The sequence below is a fragment of the Thunnus thynnus genome, chromosome 8 (genome assembly GCF_963924715.1).
Source record: "Thunnus thynnus chromosome 8, fThuThy2.1, whole genome shotgun sequence".
NCBI lineage: Eukaryota > Metazoa > Chordata > Actinopteri > Scombriformes > Scombridae > Thunnus > Thunnus thynnus.
In genome coordinates, this window is record NC_089524.1 from 25,515,629 (window position 1) to 25,533,361 (window position 17,733).

The 17,733-nt window shown below is 40.4% G+C and overlaps 1 protein-coding gene across 5 annotated transcripts in view; it reads left to right on the top strand.

The window, feature by feature from the left end:
- The window catches only part of suco (SUN domain containing ossification factor), a 46,191-nt gene that overhangs the window by 6,726 nt on the left and 21,732 nt on the right, over window positions 1-17,733 (top strand). For all 5 annotated transcript variants that reach the window (XM_067597482.1, XM_067597483.1, XM_067597484.1 and 2 more), the window contains exons 2-3: window positions 16,027-16,147; window positions 17,533-17,634. In XM_067597482.1, coding sequence (XP_067453583.1) covers window positions 16,027-16,147; window positions 17,533-17,634 — 223 coding nt within the window. The remainder of the gene's footprint in view (window positions 1-16,026; window positions 16,148-17,532; window positions 17,635-17,733) is intronic.

The following is a 17,733-nucleotide window of genomic DNA, read 5'->3' on the forward strand; positions in this document are numbered from 1 at the left end:
AGAATACCTTCCTTTTACTAAGAATTCAGTAGATTCATTTGAAGCCTGATGTCCCTTGTAAAATATTAGCAGCTCTGTTGGAAACATTATATAAACTCCACAATGCATAGAAACATATTTTTGTCAAGTGAATTTTGTGTCAATAACTTGCTTCAAATTATTAAAAAAGAGCATGATATGAATTGTTGACTGCAGTGAGCTCTATAATAGCACAATTTTGCAATCATGATGCTATTTTCTTTATTTTCTGCCAGTGGGAGCTTCTTTGCAGGATCCTGTAGCTCACATAATATTTTTATGGGAATAGGTAGGCAGTGAGAGCTGAGTTGCTGGTCAGTCAGTGGTTAGAAGGAAAATAACACTGTTTACTGTGTTAGTAAATAGTATTCTGAGGGTGGAGATTGTTAGGTCTTAAAGGCGGAGGCAGGCGTCAGAACACTAATGCCATTTTGTTGTGTGTGTTTTCATGTGTGAGAAGAGGGTATGGCAAAGGGAAAAGAGTTGATTGATTTGACTGTTTGACAGCAGAGCTTTCACTTTGAACTTATGTATTTGAACTTCTTGTCATTGTGCAGTGAACTGTGTTTTCTGAGCGCTAGGGGTTTACCAGGTTTTTGTGTATGCATCAGAAAATAATTCAAGGCATGGACATTTTCAATCCTCGGTTATTTTAATGTATCCAAACATTTGTGATTGGATACTGTATATGCTCGGTCTCAGTTTTTTTCTATCAGTTTATTACATTAAAATCAGTGATTGCTCTGCATTTTCCTGCTCTCCTAGAGAAAAGCACTATTTTTCCCCTCCTGAAAATGCTCTGGTTTTCCTCTCTTCCCCTCCCCCTCTCTCACTCGCTGCTCTTTACTGTTTACCTTTTTCAGCTACCAACTGGCTCTCCTACTTGTCTTGTGTGTCTCTCTCTCTTTCTTTGTGGGTTGTCAAGTCTTGTATGTAGCAAGTGTGAAACCGTGTGTGTGTGTCTTTTTAAATGTCCGGGTGAGGTCAATGTACAGAAAGAGGCCCCCCCACCCCCATAGCTGACACACATGCCTACTAAAGAACATTTTGTACCAAAGCTATTAGGGGCATGTTTTGCAGAAGCTTGCAAAGAAAGACATAGCAATGTCATCAAACTTACTTTCCTCAATTCGCCTGTTAAAAGCAAGATCACGTTATCTTATTTCATGGGCCAAAATTATTAGATTTGTAATGGACATCGAAATCAAACAGGGAATATACAGCAGACTTATTGTTTCAGCTGATGTACGTACAATCAGTGTAATTTATTGTTCAGAACCAAAATAGCATTAGTATTCATGTCAGTTTCCCGAGTTTTTTTTGTTTTAAACATGGTGTTGTCTTGCTATTTAGGGCACCACTGTTTGCATTGGAGTATGTATAGTAGCTAGGAGCCCTCTGTTTGCACTGGAGAATGTATAGTAAATGTAAATGTTCACCACGCTGCAGCACATCGGTACACTTTGTCCCGAGGTGAATGTTTCATGAGTTTTTGTTCTCCTGCTGTGCCTGCTGATGCATACATACTGACTGAGAATGTGCATGCATTGTTGTATCCACGCCCACCCATGCTAACCCACACTGGCAAAGTGGCTTTTCCTATCAAATTACATTATATCACATGACTGCGTCCTTCAGTCCTTTTCTCTACGCCATTGTCCTCGGCCGATGTTCCTGATGTCGCATTCCCAAGCCTCTTTGATCCCTGTCTGGCTGGGACTAGTGTGATGACTCCCATCATCACAGCTTAACTGTTGCCACCATACTGTGACTGTGGATGTTTTGTGTGGCTCAGTATCAGAGAAGGGATGTGTGTCTAATTTCACTGCTGATAAATGTGGTGTTATACAGGCAGTTAACAGATTGGTATAAATACAGCAGAAACAGATGGAAATCCCAGCACTTCAATTGTTCCCTTAGTCAACTCAGATGATATAATTACTTCATTTTATACCCAGAATCTTAAATAAATGTAAAATACAAGCTTGACACCTTTTTATATGTAAATTATCCTTGGTAATAATGTGTTTGCTCTCTTGATATAGCTGTTAAATTTAGTTTGACTAAAGCATTTAAATTTTCATATGTATTCTTCTGTTATGTGTTTCACTGTCTAATAAGTCTTAATTAAGCAACAAGGGATCTGTGTTCAAAGCCAGTCCCCCTGAAAACTATGATTTTAAAAATAATAATAATTTATAAAATATTTTATATTTTTTAAAAAGTATGATATATCATTTTAAAAAATATCTATTTACACTTATTTTGACTGATATTGCAATTGTGATGTGATTTTTGATATTAGAGGGAATCATTTTTACATAATTTTTCCCATTTTCATTGAAAAACATATTAAAATGATTATGGTGTGATTTTTGCTGGGATCTGTGCCAAACAAAGATGTTTTCTTAGAATTTGATGTGGAGGCCAAGATATCTCTGCAGCATGACAATATTTAATTTAAAATGGTATTTTGACACACATTTCTCCTTTAATAAATATTGCCCCTCCTATGATTTGAAAATTGCTGTAGGCCATATAGCAGTTTCAATGAAATATTGATTAATTGCTCAGCCCTAGTACACTTTATTCAATCTGATCCCAAGTATCCACCCAGCCCACCTGCCTACCCACCAGATCTACACCACTTAATTAAAGTCAATCATTTTACACACTTGCACAAACAATCAAAACAAAACAAAAACAGACAGACAGAGACACACGGCAACAGAATAAGTCAGAAGTTTATAAATATTATAGGATTACATTCGCTTCTTCCATTTTTTCCACAAATGATAAGAAAGGCTGCCAAATTGCATAGAATATCAGAACAGATCCTTATAGAGAACATCTTATCTTCTCTACCTTGAGCTTTTGCATAATCTCTCACATCCAATGAGAATGCATAGGCGGGAGAGGGTCTTTTCACCTGAACAGTACAAGTTGCCCGCCTAACAAAGTGCAAAAGGCCAAAATGTTGCACTTATCGGTGCACACCCTGTGGTTCAACACTAAACAGAGCAATAAAAGGGGATGGATCCATTGGCTCCTCTAATATTTTAGAGAAAGTAATGAAAATAGACTGCCAGAAATGATATAGTCTTGGACATGTCCAGAACATAGACTTGCAATAATAGACTTGCAGGAGCTTGCTTGCATCTATCACATGTAGGGTCCAACTCTGGTCTAATTCTAGACAACCTAACCTTCGACCAATGAAGTCAGTGTACTGTCTTGAATTGTACAACAGCATGCTGTTGACAAATGGATGAGGAGTAAATCCTTTGGATAATTTTCTGCCAAATTGCATCTGGAATTTTTTCATGAAGTTGCTATATAAGTGGAGTCCATTTACCTTTTTAGTATTGAAGGGGTAAACATGGTTTTTAACTATTGGCGCTAGCGCTCGAAGTTAAGGATGTCCAGTTGTCCCGGGGACAATACAAATAGCACCTGGGACACAAAGATACGGGGTTTGGAACAATTCTTGGACAGTAAGGAACAAAAACGTCGAGGCAAATTTCCAAATAGGCATTTTTTGGATAAACTGACCACATATTGGGAGTCTACACTGTTATTTTCTTGTCTGGAAAAATTATTAAAACTTAATAAAGCAACATATTAACAGTCCTACAGCAAATATAAATGACTACTAGCTCATTCTGTTTTGACGTGCGTCCAAGAACCTGTATAGCTACTCATATGACTCAACTCTGAATCTTCACTCGCCCCTCAAAACGTCTGTGATGTAAGTTAACATCATACAATGTAGAAATGTAATGTTAGTTACTCATTAACACTGCATGCGTATATGTTTACATTCGTAGTAACCTTTTGAAACTTGAGATGGTAGGTTTCGTTGCATCTTTGTGCTATTTTTAGCTTAGAGAAAGTGTATCCATCAAGCTAGCAGTGCTACACCTGAGAGCAGCTGAGTCTGTATTTTCCCTACATGTTGCATCCTTGGTAAGTGAAGTGAGGTATGTAACATTTGGCTCTGTGTATAAATGATCACAAAAACTGAACACTGTAAAAATGTTAATATGCAGTGTTATTCAAGGTTGCTTTGTCGTAATATCTGTGCCAGAAAAGTTGCATGTGCTAATTGAGCTGCACCATATTGGTCATCGTCAATATGTCATCTAATGTGTGGTGTATCAAAGAGTCTAAATAATAATTGTACTGTTTAAATTTATGTGTACAACCTATTGTACTGAGGTTTAATGAGCAGCAATTTTAGAAAGGAAAAAAAGAACTTCAATTTGGGACAATGGTTGTTAAGTCTGGGAATTCGGGACACTGAGGAAAAAAGTTAATTTCGAGCACTGATCAGAGCAGAGAGGGAGAGACAGAGGAGAGCAAATGACCTCCTAAACTGGTTCCAAATTCTTACTGACTATGCAACAATGGGGTTAGTGGTATAATAAGAAATGGGCTTTACCACTGGGAGTTCAGAGCACAATAGAGTTGGTAACGAGGTGAGTCCACAGGATGTATTCTCCAGGATTAGCCATTTAGGGGTATCAGAGTTGTCTTTGTCACTCATCCAGTTAGTCATTGCCGTAATGTTGGCTGGCCAGTAATAATATAAAAGAAAGAAAGGGGCAGTAAATCCCAACTTTTAATGTCCCGTTTCAGATAGGCCATCAAGGGCAGGAAGTTAACTTTGTAGAGGTCTTTATAATTCTGTGTAATCCAGATTCCCAGATATTTGAACTTTTTTGTGTTGATTTTAAATGGGGTCAAATTGAAGGAGATGTTCTTGGCAGCTATGTTGATGGGCATTAACTCACTTTTTTGAAGATATGTTTTATAGCCGGATATTATAGCCGCCCCCTTAAGTACACCTTCAACGATTTCCAGACCTTTGAGGATGACATTCCCCAGGTCTAATTATGGGTGAGAAAAAATTCAATTTCAGATTTAATGAAATTAACAATAGGAAACAAAGGGTTATATCTCCATGAGCGATAAATGGGTTCTGCACCGGGAATGCGTACCCTCATAGTCAGGGGGCCATGGTCAGAGATGACTATGGACTGATATTCACAAGAAGCTACCATCGGGAGAAGTTTGTTGTTGATAAAGAAATAATCTATCCATGAGAACGTCTTATGGACCGGAGGGAAAAAGATGTAGGGTTGCGGAAATGCCAAACATCAGTTACGCCATATACCTGAAGAAAAAGTTGGATTGATTGTACTGATTTTGTCTCGGATGTCGTCTTAGAGGAGCGTCAGTCTAAAATTAGAGTGTACGCAGTTTGTGTCCCCACCTAGAATGAGGTGATGTGTATCCATGTTAGCAAATTGGGAGAACATATTGATGAAAAATGCATTGTCATCCCAAAATTGAGTCATAAATGTTACCCAAAATAACTGGGAATCCGTACAATCAACCAACTACAATAACATACCGCCCCATGGGGTCAGATTCGGTGCTAGACATCACAAATGGTACATTCTTACTGATTAGGATCACTGCCCCCTCGCCTTGGAATGATATGCTTGTCCTGTCCATCCCCCTCTCAATCTGAACTGGTCAGCAGTGCGGAGATGAGTCTCCTGGAGGAATGCAATATCAGCCTTGAGATGATTAAGATGTGTGAGTACCCTTCTGCGTTTCACAGGATGATTTAAACTAACTTGACTTGACATTCCAGCTTACAAAGTTAACCAGACAACCCATGCTCCTAAATTATTTATGTCAGACATTAGGAATCATGGATAAGTAAATGTCAGTCCTTTGAGTAGGATTGTTTATGACCCGTTGCCACATTGTACATCAACACAATGTTGGTGGTAGTGAAGTTTGGTGACAATAACCCGAGGTTTTCCATTAGACTTTCTCGGTGCGAGACCTCTGTGCGAGCAATCAACCAGGACTTCTTTACCCATATGCAAAACTTCTTTCAGAAGTTCAGAAACTGATTCAGTGGAGCTCAAACCACTTTCCTCTGCAACACCCACAATGCGAACATTACATCTGGGCGTCCCCCCTTTCATGTCCTCATTCTTCTCTCTCAAATTAGCCAACTGCAGTGACCTCACCTGACCATGTTGACAAGCCTTCTTCCACGTCGCTGATAGTGGCCTTCATATTATCCATTTCAGAACGAATAGTCACTTTGCTGTTTACAATTTCAGAATTAACCTCTTTCAGCTCACTTTTAAGAAAGTTAAAGTCTTCAGTGGGTGCATTCTTTATCTCTGAACAGAGATGTTCGCTCTCAGTGAGCAGAAAATGTCCACTTTCAAATCCACGGCGTCCATTTCTGACTCTGGCCGTGGAGCAGGTGGTTGGTCACAGCAGTCTGTAGGAACTTGTGAAGTGACATATACAGTTCATACTTGCTCCAGGGCTTCTTGCATATGTTAGAAAATGATATTCACATGAAATTTGCAGAAAGTGAGTAATGAAATAATAGTTTAGAAAAGTTAGGCAGGTGCTCAGCTCAACATGTCCTACTCCACTGCTGGTTCACTAGCGCCACCATGATAGAAACATAAGTGGGAACACAAATCAATTTATTTGATTCGCACATGGAATGACCCCAACGCTTATTTGGATTGGTAATTGTAGGCAGTGAACAAGCATAAAAACTTGCAATGAGCTCCTGCTTCCTGGCAAGTTTTTTGCAGCAGTCTTGTGCTTGTACCTGGTGACTTGGCCTATTTTGTGCTACAGCAAGCTTCCACATAGAGGCATGTCTGTTCATTCACACTACATCCTGTAGAAAGGCTCCTGTGTACATTTTGGAGGATTTATGTGCGTCACAGAGCTGGAATAGCCAAAGAGAGATCCTTTTAGATCCTTTTAGAAAGTCAAACAAGCTTTACAAATGGCTTAAGTTAGTGTTGATCATAGAGGGTACATGGACTTTCATTATATAAAATGAATTCAAGTGCTTGATCGAATTTTACTTATCTCAAACAGGATGAAGTGTCATTCTGCTAGGAACTACTGGGCTTGTTCCAGTGTGTTTTATTAGCATGGCATTTTAAGAATAATAAGCCACCGATCAAGTTCTCTTCCAACAGTAGTGTGGCTTCATAGCCGTTCAATTGCTTAAACACAGCTTCATAAGCCAAGCAGATATAATAAACCACACAATTACATAAAGTTTTTCTGGAAATGCAGGTCGTGCATTGATATTTTAAGCTTTTATGCTGTTACTTAATCATATCAGTAGCATACTGTATATGCTGTATATACTGTATATACTGTACAGTATACTGTTTTCTCTTGAGTGTCACTGTTATTTTGAGCATATATGTATGTTTTTAACTTTGTTCACTGTTATCAGGTAAGATCCTGTTTGCTGCAGTGTTGACAGTTTTACAGATGAAGCGATGTTGGGCACAAACAGACAAAATAAGTTTCAATGTAGTCGATGTCTTTGAAGAAGCTTGTTGCTATTTCAAATCAAAGACTGTTCATGTCTCCACACTTTTGTTTGTCCTATCACTTTCCACCTGCTGGGAACAGGTCAGAACAGCTCTGCAGCTCTCCTAAACTCTAGAGGACATTGATGATTGTTGATAAGTTGCTTTTACTACTGCTCTGATGGGCTTGATAATTATAGACCCAGATTCGGGTGCCAGGAACAGGGCTGGGTCATAATTCTTTGAAAGGGGGGCAGTATACATGGCATGCCTCTACTCAACACAACATTAAAGCACTTAGAGAAACCACTCCAACCCCATTCACCACTCAAGTCTTTCTGCTCCGTCTCTGTGTTTTTTGAGTGTTTTCTGAGGTATTGATTTGTTTGCTTGTAGAGCGAACAACTAGGAGCCATGCAATTGTGCCTAGTTACAGTAAGGATGCATTGACAACTTGAGCACTAATAATAAGTGGGGTCTGCCACTTAGCCAATATTGATCTCATCTGCCTCGTCCAAAATAAAATACTTTCACTTACTGGATTAAGGAAGTGGTCAGATGTGCAAAAAGTATGAGCCAAATGTGCAGCAGTCAGCAGAACATCTGACCCTGAAAATTCATACCTGAGTCTGTGTTTTGACTTGGACAGTGTTCGAGTGAAGATCAGAACCATTTGAATTGCAGACAGAAGTCAGAGCTTTTGCTGTTGCAAAGAAAACCTTGTCGTGCCCCAAGCTTGAGGATTTGCAAGTTTACATAGAAAGTGGAGTGCAGGGAAAACACACGAATTCTCCATGCCTCCAAGAATTCAAGAGAGGCTCTACTAGGGGGGAAAGGTGAGCTTCATTCAATCAATCATTGAGGAGCTTGTCTTTGTATACTCCTCTTTCAATAAAAAATAAATTGCAAAAAGACCCACTAACCAATCAGTAGCCAGGACTTTGGGTGCCTCAGCTGAAATCAATGAGTATTTGGTTGACAGATTTACTCTCGGTGAGGTGGCTGCAAGTAAAGTCTGGTTCAAGACTGCATGTATGAGTGTGTGTGAGAGCTGGAGAGATATTAACCAGTTCAGCCACTGTGTCCTAGCTGCCCCGAGGATGCATCAGTGGAGAGGATTATGGAGGGATCAGCAGGCTTTAGAACAAACTGCTGCTCTACATTATTCCATGCTTCAATGTGGAGGAAAATCAGAACGCCCACGCAAACGTGTGCACAAAAACACTCTCAGTCCTCTCAGGCTGGGCTTTTAAAAATCTGCCCCCCCCCCCTCTTCTTCTAAACAGTGACGGCGTGTTTTTGTCTGCCCGGCAGATGCGCTGGCCTACTTTTACTGGCGAGCCCTGGCATGTCTCCCTGCCCCACAATCCACCTCGGCCCACGTGGATCCTAGATTCTCTCTCCTCAGCTCTTTTTCTCCTTATGTGCCTCCATGGCTGATTTTTTTTTTTCTTCTCTCGGTCAGCTGTGTGGAGGTAAAGCACAGAGAGTGATGGTCGAATATGCATCCTCGGCCTCCTCGGAGGATTTATTCTCAGAAATGTGGCTCTGGGAGAAAACAGCTGGATTAGATTGGCTTTTTATTGGGGGTGTGTATATGTGCATAGAATATGATTGGGCCTTGTTAAGTTGACAGTCAAGTTTAAAAGGAAACTAACTCATTACATCATCTCACTGTTCTCCATCAGCCTCAGTTAACTCATCTCACTGCACCACATGTTGTATATCAAGAATTATCTCAACTTCTACGGAAAACATCACAAGACTCTCTGCTGCCTCGGGACAGACGGAGAGGACAGACCAATGTAGTATTCAGTTTTCCTGTTGAATTTATAATCACGGCCATAATAACATACACCCAGATAAAATCACTCCTCTTGTTTTTTTAAAAAATGTATCTCTCTCCCTTCATGTTTGGTCACAACAGTTGACACGGTTTAAGTTTTTTTCATTTAAGACAATTAGGATAAGAAGGACTTGGTGTACATGATGTGCTGTTGGATACTTAAAGGCTGTGCGTGTGTGTGCGTGTGTGTGTGTGTGTATAATCAAGCTGCTCTGAGATCTAGGCCAGGGGAAGGAAAAGCAGCAACTAATCTGTCCTGGTTCAGGTAATGTACCTGTCTGTGTTGCAGTGTCATTCTCTGACTAAGGGCAGAGTGATAAAGGCAACGCTCTCCTGATTTTTGCATAATCAAACAGCAAAACTACACATGGGAAGAATGTCAAAGGAATTAAAAAAAAAAAAAAATACAGAGAGAAAGAGGAGGACCCAAGGCTGTAAGATGTGACACACAAGCATACGCACATACCAGTTCACATGTGTTGTCGCGCTCGACGCCTGTGAATATTTTGAGTCACCGAGCAAACATCCTGCCTTGAGAGGGGATCAGAGCCCAGTTGGCATGCCGTGCAGCTGGTGATAATATTTGACTCGCCGCTAGCAGACGAATCCGTCCTCAGCCTGCTGTCTCTGCAGTTTTGTCTGCTCTCTGTCAGTTGGTACAGTACAGGACTGCTGTTGATTTGGCGCAGTTATACCATGTCTCCTGATTCTGTATGATCCCAAAGCCAACAGGAAATATGAGGGGATTTGGCTGCGCGGAACCAGGAGGGACAGTGATTTAGGACATGTAGCCAGTGTATCTGTGCACTGATATGTTGCTTTTATTTTCTTTATTCCTGTATATTTTTCTCAGTTTGAATCTATGAAAGGCATTATAATGGCATAACAAGTAGAGAACTGTCTGCTGCTCTGTGGCTAGCTGTGTATTCATGTTTCTGTAAAGGGCTCCAGACAAGCTGATAATGTCTTCTTCAGCAGCCATAGGAATATCTCACAATGATCGAGCCATTTGTATCCATTAGGAGTGAATGTAAAAGACGGAAAGACTTCTTTTAAATCCCAGGTGCTTCTGAAGTGGGACAGGAAACGGGCATAGAGAGAGAATGAGGAAGAGTGTATTTTCAGGCTGCTGACTCATTAGTCTTGCCTCAGGCTCTTCCTTCATTAGCTCGGCATTGACCAATTACTGGTGTGTAGCATACATGGCTCACTTAAACACTCTGTTTCAGTGGTCTCTCTATAGCTATCCATATGTGGGTCATAACTTCCCCCTCCCACTGTTGCGTAACCATTTGAATTAAAAAGTAGGTCACAGTCCACCCCCCAAAGAAGGTCCTCTCAAAGCAGCTCCCTCCTCACCCTTTTTTTTCTCTTTTCATGTGCTCTCCTTTTTTTTTTATCTTGGAAGGAATGTCAACACTCAGGTCTTTCCATTCATTCACAGAGATGACGCTGAGCGGGGGTGGAGTGGGCATCTTTCCTACTTGTTTTACAGCGTGGGCTTTGGTTAACACTTAGATCGGTAACCACAGGGTATTTGTGGTCTTAAATTGCTCCACACATTTTAATCTCTGTATTTGAATATTTATTATTTGAATAGTGATCTGTGACTAGGCAGGTTTCAGTCAAACATTGGTTCAGGGAGTCGCATTGTAGAAGTTGGTCAGATTTGCATGTGTCGTCACAAGTTTATACAGGATTGTTTACTCTGTGAGGTGTTGATCTTAACCTGCTCAGTGGTGTTTAATGTGTTTGTCATTCATGTGTGTTTACACAAGCACTTCCTTATCAGAATTATTGAGGGCATTTTTAAAAAGGGGAATTAAAAGCAATGTTTGGGAATATAAAGGCATCATTATTGACATGAATTGTATGTAGTTGGTTTTTACTATTGGATACTACTAAGAGCAACAGTAAATTCACATTAGATGGGATTTTACAATTTTGTGACTTATAAGTTTCATGAAGTGACAATTAAAACAAGCTTACAGTTTCTTTTCTAAAATAGAAACTGCAGCGGACTGTGAAACTAGACTGTGAAACTGTCAAGGTTTCTGTGAGAGATCATGCAGGAAATTGACTGAGATCTTGAAATAAAATAAACATATCACCACCCAGAAAAGTTTTCAGACCATCCCAGACTTTTGTAATAATGATAAAGCAATTCTAAGGCTTTGTAGCCTCCCGCACAAAGATGCCAGCACTGATATTCTGAGGGCTTCCAGTAAACACATCATGCTCCAAGGACAGCACTGAAAATGCTTTCCTGTAAATCACGTGACACAATGTTCTGACCAAAAAGGTATGAATTCTGGTGTGTGGAACCATATGGAGAAAAAAACACAGTTTAAACCTACAAAATGAACTCCACATTAAACAAAAGGTGTTTTTAATGTGAATCCTGATATGCAGTCTAACAATTTATAAGCTGAGTGGATAGACTCGCAGTATGTTTCAAGATCAGAATCAATATAAAACATGCACAGAAGCATCAATTAAATGTAGTGACTGCATACACAATAGTCATGTATCCTTAAGCTCTCCTTTTTTCTGCATTCCTTTCCTTCTTTTTCTCAACTATCTGCTTGTCTCAGGATAGATGCATATTACATGTGCAGGCAGGCCAAGTTATGTATAGGCTAATTATGTATCATTTCTGGATAAATGTCAATGGTTGTATAGACTCTACAAGGCTGAAGGGCTTTGAAATACTGCTGCATCAGGAAAGGTGTCAATTTCTTTGCTTTTTGACTTGATTTTCACTGCTGTCTTGTGCTGTTGTCCATGCTCCTCCAGTGTAAATGGCTTTTCCCTATATAGCGGTGCCCTTCTGTACCTCATACTACTTTATGTTCTTTAGGTGTGTTGTCAGACATGATGTTGTTTGTCTGGAGCAAAGAGTAGATGTGACTAGATTGAACATGTAATTTGACAACTTTATCTCTTGTTTGGTTAACCCTAATAGTCAGTTACTAGATTTGAAAATATTTAAATATCAAAAATATAATATAGCTATTAATCATCATTTTTTTACGTGTTGTCCTCAAAATTAACTGTCACTTCATTTCAACAGCAGTCTGTTAGGTAACTTTGCTCATCACGTCTGCCATCTTCCAGGAAATATGTGTAAGGTGTCTTCCTTGTAACTCTATGAGTGGTTGAGTGTGGGGGTGGGGGTCGGGACGGGACACAGGAGACATTTGAAACGCAACACAACATAGTTTAAAGCTATGGATCTAAGTTTAGCCAGGAGCCTATATTAGCCCATGGTTCATATTTACTCTTAGTATCTGTACACTGCCTGGCATTTAAGTTTCCAACACTGGCTTTGTGGTCCTTTCCAATCCTTTCGGGGAAACTGTATATTACCAGGTGTTGATGTAGTATATAGGAACATGCTTCACATTTCATCGTCAGCAGGGATCTAAAACGTCAAAGGTAAATGTCATGCCTCGGTGTCACAGTCAGCTGGTCTCCATCATAGACATGACATTTTGTACCTATATACAACGTCCTGACAGGCATGAATCCATCATAGAAGAGGCAGACATATGAACTGCGACACAGCCAGAAGATGTCGTGTTTTAGAGTCGCCAACACTCTTGTCTGGAAACACTATAACACATTTAGTAAATAGCATGTCAACCTGAGTAGAAGCAGCTCCAGTATTTGGATTATCACCTTGTCTTATTGAGTTGTCATTTGTTCATAAATCTGATGGAGGGATACAGAACAGCTATCAGAAGATCCTCTTACAAATTAAGTCAACACTGGATGTTCTTGTCATCTTTTATCTCATCATTCAATCACCTCAAATCTTAATGAACAGAATACAGACGGAGAGGCTCTCTTAGTGACAGGACACCGACGTGCACAGATGGTTGTCTCTGTGTGATTGTGAGTATATGCTGCTCACTACTCATCTCTGTCCTGACAGCTAGGCTGACAGGGTGCTAACATGACTGTCCATGTGTCCCACTCTCTCCTGAAATTGATATTTGACCGCTCAAGGGGAACCGTAACCTGACGCACCAGATGGTTTGTCACACAGAACCATCTGAGAAGTCGTTCTTGTAAACTGTTTGGAAAATCACCGTCTGTCACCGGCTTACCTTGCGAGGCAGCCGGATTCGCAAGATGATGAGATCACGCGAGAATCTTCATAGGATGCTGATTGGTGGGTTCGGACATGACACATGAGCATGTAACTTGAAGCCTGATAAGATGGATTCTCTCTTGATGTCGTGATTTCGCGAATCAAGCTGCCTTGCAAGTTGAGGGGAAGCGCTCCAGTTTTTAGAATCACATGGTGTTTGAATCTGAGCTCTGTGTCTTTGTGTGTCACTGTGACAGTCACTGAAGCAAGGTGTTGTCATTCTCCAAATTTGATTTTTCCATTTAGTATTTCCATAATGTGCTCAGCCCTTCAGGTCTAAACAAATGTAGAAGGCACATGCTGGTGCTTGTGGTTCTCCATAAGAGAGCACGCGTGAAGTCTTTGAACACTGAATAATTAATTCAAAATGTTTGAGTGTCTAGTTTTGGCCTTTCTGGTCTTCAGTATGTGAAAAGCTCTTTGTTTGATGCCGGCGCAGTTCAGTTTAACTCAATCTGTTCATGATGAGTTAGCCTAACAGCTCTAAAGCAGTCTGCTGACTGACTTATTAATGTTCAAAGAAGTTAAGCTTAGATATAGTTTGTGGGTGAGTTTGCATCATAGCAGAGGGAACATGTTTAGACAGACCTCTTGCCAGTTCAGCTTCGCTTCTCTCCTGCTGCTCCATTCCTCACTTTATATCAACTCTACTGATAAGGTAACCAACTGAGAACCAGCTGTCTCTTACTCCTGTTGCTATCTCTGTCTGTTCCCTGTTTCCTTATCATCCTCTTGCCACGTCTGCCTTCTATTACCTCTGCTTGTTTCTTATTGCCTCTCATCCTTTCCATTCCTATCTGTTTTGCACTCTCTGTCATCTATTATTCAGTCTTGTCACTGCAGAGCTCTGACATTGATATGCTAAAAGTACATTTTTTTTCCCAAGGACTCATTATTAACATGCATATTAAAGCAGCAGTTCTGTATTTAAAAGCCGCCTGTGTTTTTACAGTCGCCTAGTAGTCTGGCAGAGATAATGTAGGTTAGCATGTGCTCCAGGCCTCTGCTCTTCATATTGGCCCAGTATGCCTTGGGTAGCTGCAGGTGCATAGCAGCTACATTTTGCTACTGTTCTGTACTGTATATTATGGGTAGCTTTGGAAACTAGGCGCTAGGTATGCAAAAATTTAGAGGCTGAAATGAAACTTGGATTGAGCTGTGCACGTTGCACACGTGCAATCACAGGTGACTTGTGTTGAAATAACATTGATGCCTAAAAGAGTTGCAACAATAACCCGGGTCCTGTTAAGCCTTATGGGCAGAGAGGAGGAAAACAAAGAGGAGAGTGTAAGGAAGACTGATTCGAAGAATGCAGTTTGCCTTGAGCAGCTTATAAAAATACACGCAGTGGAATTTTGTTTAGGCTTGTTATTTATTCTTGATTATTCAATTTAGGCATTTCTTTTACTCTCTGTCTCTCCTTGTGGACCTCATTTACACTCTCTACTTTGTTTTTCTCTCTCTGTCCCTTTATTCTCTCTGTGTTTCCTCATGTACATACAGCCTCCCTTGCTCTCCTACACTCAAAATGCTTTCAGTGTTTGTGCCCAAAGAGTTTGTGTCAGTGGCCCTCCCCCCTGAGGGGAAAAAAGTGCTTCACTGTGGAGGATGTGATGTAGTTTGCTTGTTATTCAAAGGCTGATGGTTTTTTACAGCATTTTGTGCTTTTGCCACTGAATCTTTCATCTTTGTGTTGTAGCCACCATATGATGCACTGGCACCGAAACTTTCAAGTGTTATGGTAATAAGGTGGTAACGTCTAAGCCAGGTATTACAGTCATAGCGATAATGTCTAAGCCTAACAAATTGGACCTTTAAATCCAATTATAATCAGAACACAGAGGACCGTGAGTAGCCTATTTTGGCTGCCAGTTCAGACTAGTTAAAATAATTTAACCACCAAATACAACATTTGGCCATATTTTTCGTGATAGTGCAACGACCAGCGCAAGCAGCACATGGACAGTTTGGTATTTTCCTGACCTTAAAATTTGCTTTGCCCGTCTGTGTGGTATTGTGGTGCCCAGCGCTGCATTCTTGGTGAACTCTCAGGAGGAGACGTGCATATAGGCAGTGCAAAGCAAGATGTTGGTGTATTTGTGGAAAGTGGGTCTTTTTGTGGAGCAAAGTTACTCCACTGCCACTTTGGTGAATTTATCAACAAGCGCAAACTAAATAACTCGATATTTAGCTTTTTTACGAACGAGACGTCAGGTTAGCAGGGCTCATCATTGCCTCTTTTCCTACTTTCTTTTCAGCAAAAGTAGCATCTCATGTTTTATCCTTGAAGCACATTGCAGTGCAAACACTGTTGTGTAACATTAATTATTAAACTATGTGACCATTTATGAGGTGAGATAGGCTACAATTAGAGTTGCGGCTGAAATAGCATTGGTCTGATCATGACGATTACATCATCCAAAGCTGGATGTCTCCACACTTCAAAACTCATTCCAGCACTGCTGCCATGACTTGCTGTAGAATCGTTGTTTTTTGCTACTAAATGTACATTGACTGGACCCCCCCGACTTTACTTTCCCCTTGTTCCCCTTGTATGATGATGATGATGATGATGATGAGTTTGCACTGTGCTGATACATTCTGCCTTGTTTGTATTTCAGGTACCCCAGTCAACATGTGTATTGTTCAGAGCAGAGCTTGTCTGGTCCAGGTCAGTCTGCCGGGGACAAAAACCCTGATGGCCACAAGCAGGAGCTGGAGCAGGACACTACACAACACAAGGTGTGTTGAAGTTTTGTGCCTTTTACATGTTTTACAATCAGTCAGTCAGATGAAGCAATGAACGGCTGTAATACACTATTGTAGAAAGGAACAAACCTTTTTAATGCTTTTTAACTTCTCAAAGTCTAAAAATTCCAACCACGCCACCCTGAAAATACTTTTCTAACTGTCATAGCCGCAACAGAAATAGACAAGTTATATTGCTGGTTCTTTTTTGTTTGTTTGTTTTGGCTGGCTGTGTGATGGTGAGCAGTATTATTAGACTCATCTCTCGTGGTGAAATGTATGAGTTAGCAGAACACTAAGAGGGTGGTGGTGGGAGTTGCACTTTACTGACCCTGTAACCCCTGGTGAAAAGTAGGAGGAATTGAAAGAGGCGGAGTAGCTATAAAGAATTGGTGTGAACAATCAGGGAGGTGCTGGATTATGGAGGCCATGTGGATGGTGGGAGGGTGATGGTATTACATAAGTGCTTATAACTCCCACCAAGATAGCAGTTTTTGTAGAAGAAAACAACATATCGGTTCTCTGACTTTATCTTTCTAACTTTACAACTGATTATTGGAACTGTGTCAAGAACATTTAAAGGGTCCAACGATGTGCAGTACTCTACATAAAGATTAGAGCCCCTTCCAGGTCAAGAGCTACTTAGAAAGCAGCCCAGTTACACGTCGTCAAGAACATAGGCTCCTCTGTATAAGTTATGGAGGAGCTGGTGATGTAGGTTACGACCAGTCCTGTGGGGTTAAAGATCAGGGTATACAAAGCTTTACAAATTCTCAGCTTTTTGTCCTTATCGCAGCCTTAGTGGCTGAAAAGGATGGAGACTAATCCATCTTAAGGCAGTCTGTGGATGTTATTATTTGCATTCAGTGGAAAGTAGAGCAGTAACAAAAGTTTGCCTAAGGTGGACCAACGTTAGCTCTGGGTTAAATATTTGATACCCTTAGCTCTCATGAATGGGCCCTCAAAGATGTGTGTGTGTAGTAATGTGTGCATGAGAATCAGAATGAATGATAATTTACGGAAGTGAGTGTGTTTTGGTATGCATGTGTGAGCACAGAAGAAGGGGAATCATTGTTTGTAGTCCAGCAACAAACAGGCATGGCAGGGCAGTTCAACAGGCCTGGCAGTCTGTCATTGGCCCTATAACGCAGTCTTTGTCCCGTCAACAAAAGGCTTTTTCACAGCCTGAGATGCAAAAACCTTTTGTATCTCACAGTTTCACATAAAAATGCATTTTTAAAATAAACCTAATCCATCGATAATGTCTTGAAAAGAGTTTGAAATTTGGTGCTGTGACGATGGTACCTAATTGTGTTTAAAGTTCTTATTCAAGACTGTGAACTACATGATGATGTGGAGTTTATTTTATTTTCCTTTAGGTGGTGGAAGAATGGATGACACACACATCCTACGATATGGGACTAGAGACAGAGAGAGCAGCACAAGAGAAGCTAGCAACACACAATATACACCAAGAACAGGTAACAGTATACGTTTATCAATTATTAAAAGATTACAAAACTGTGTCTAGTCAATATTGACCAAATGAAAACTACAATATACAGAAATGGCAAGACAGA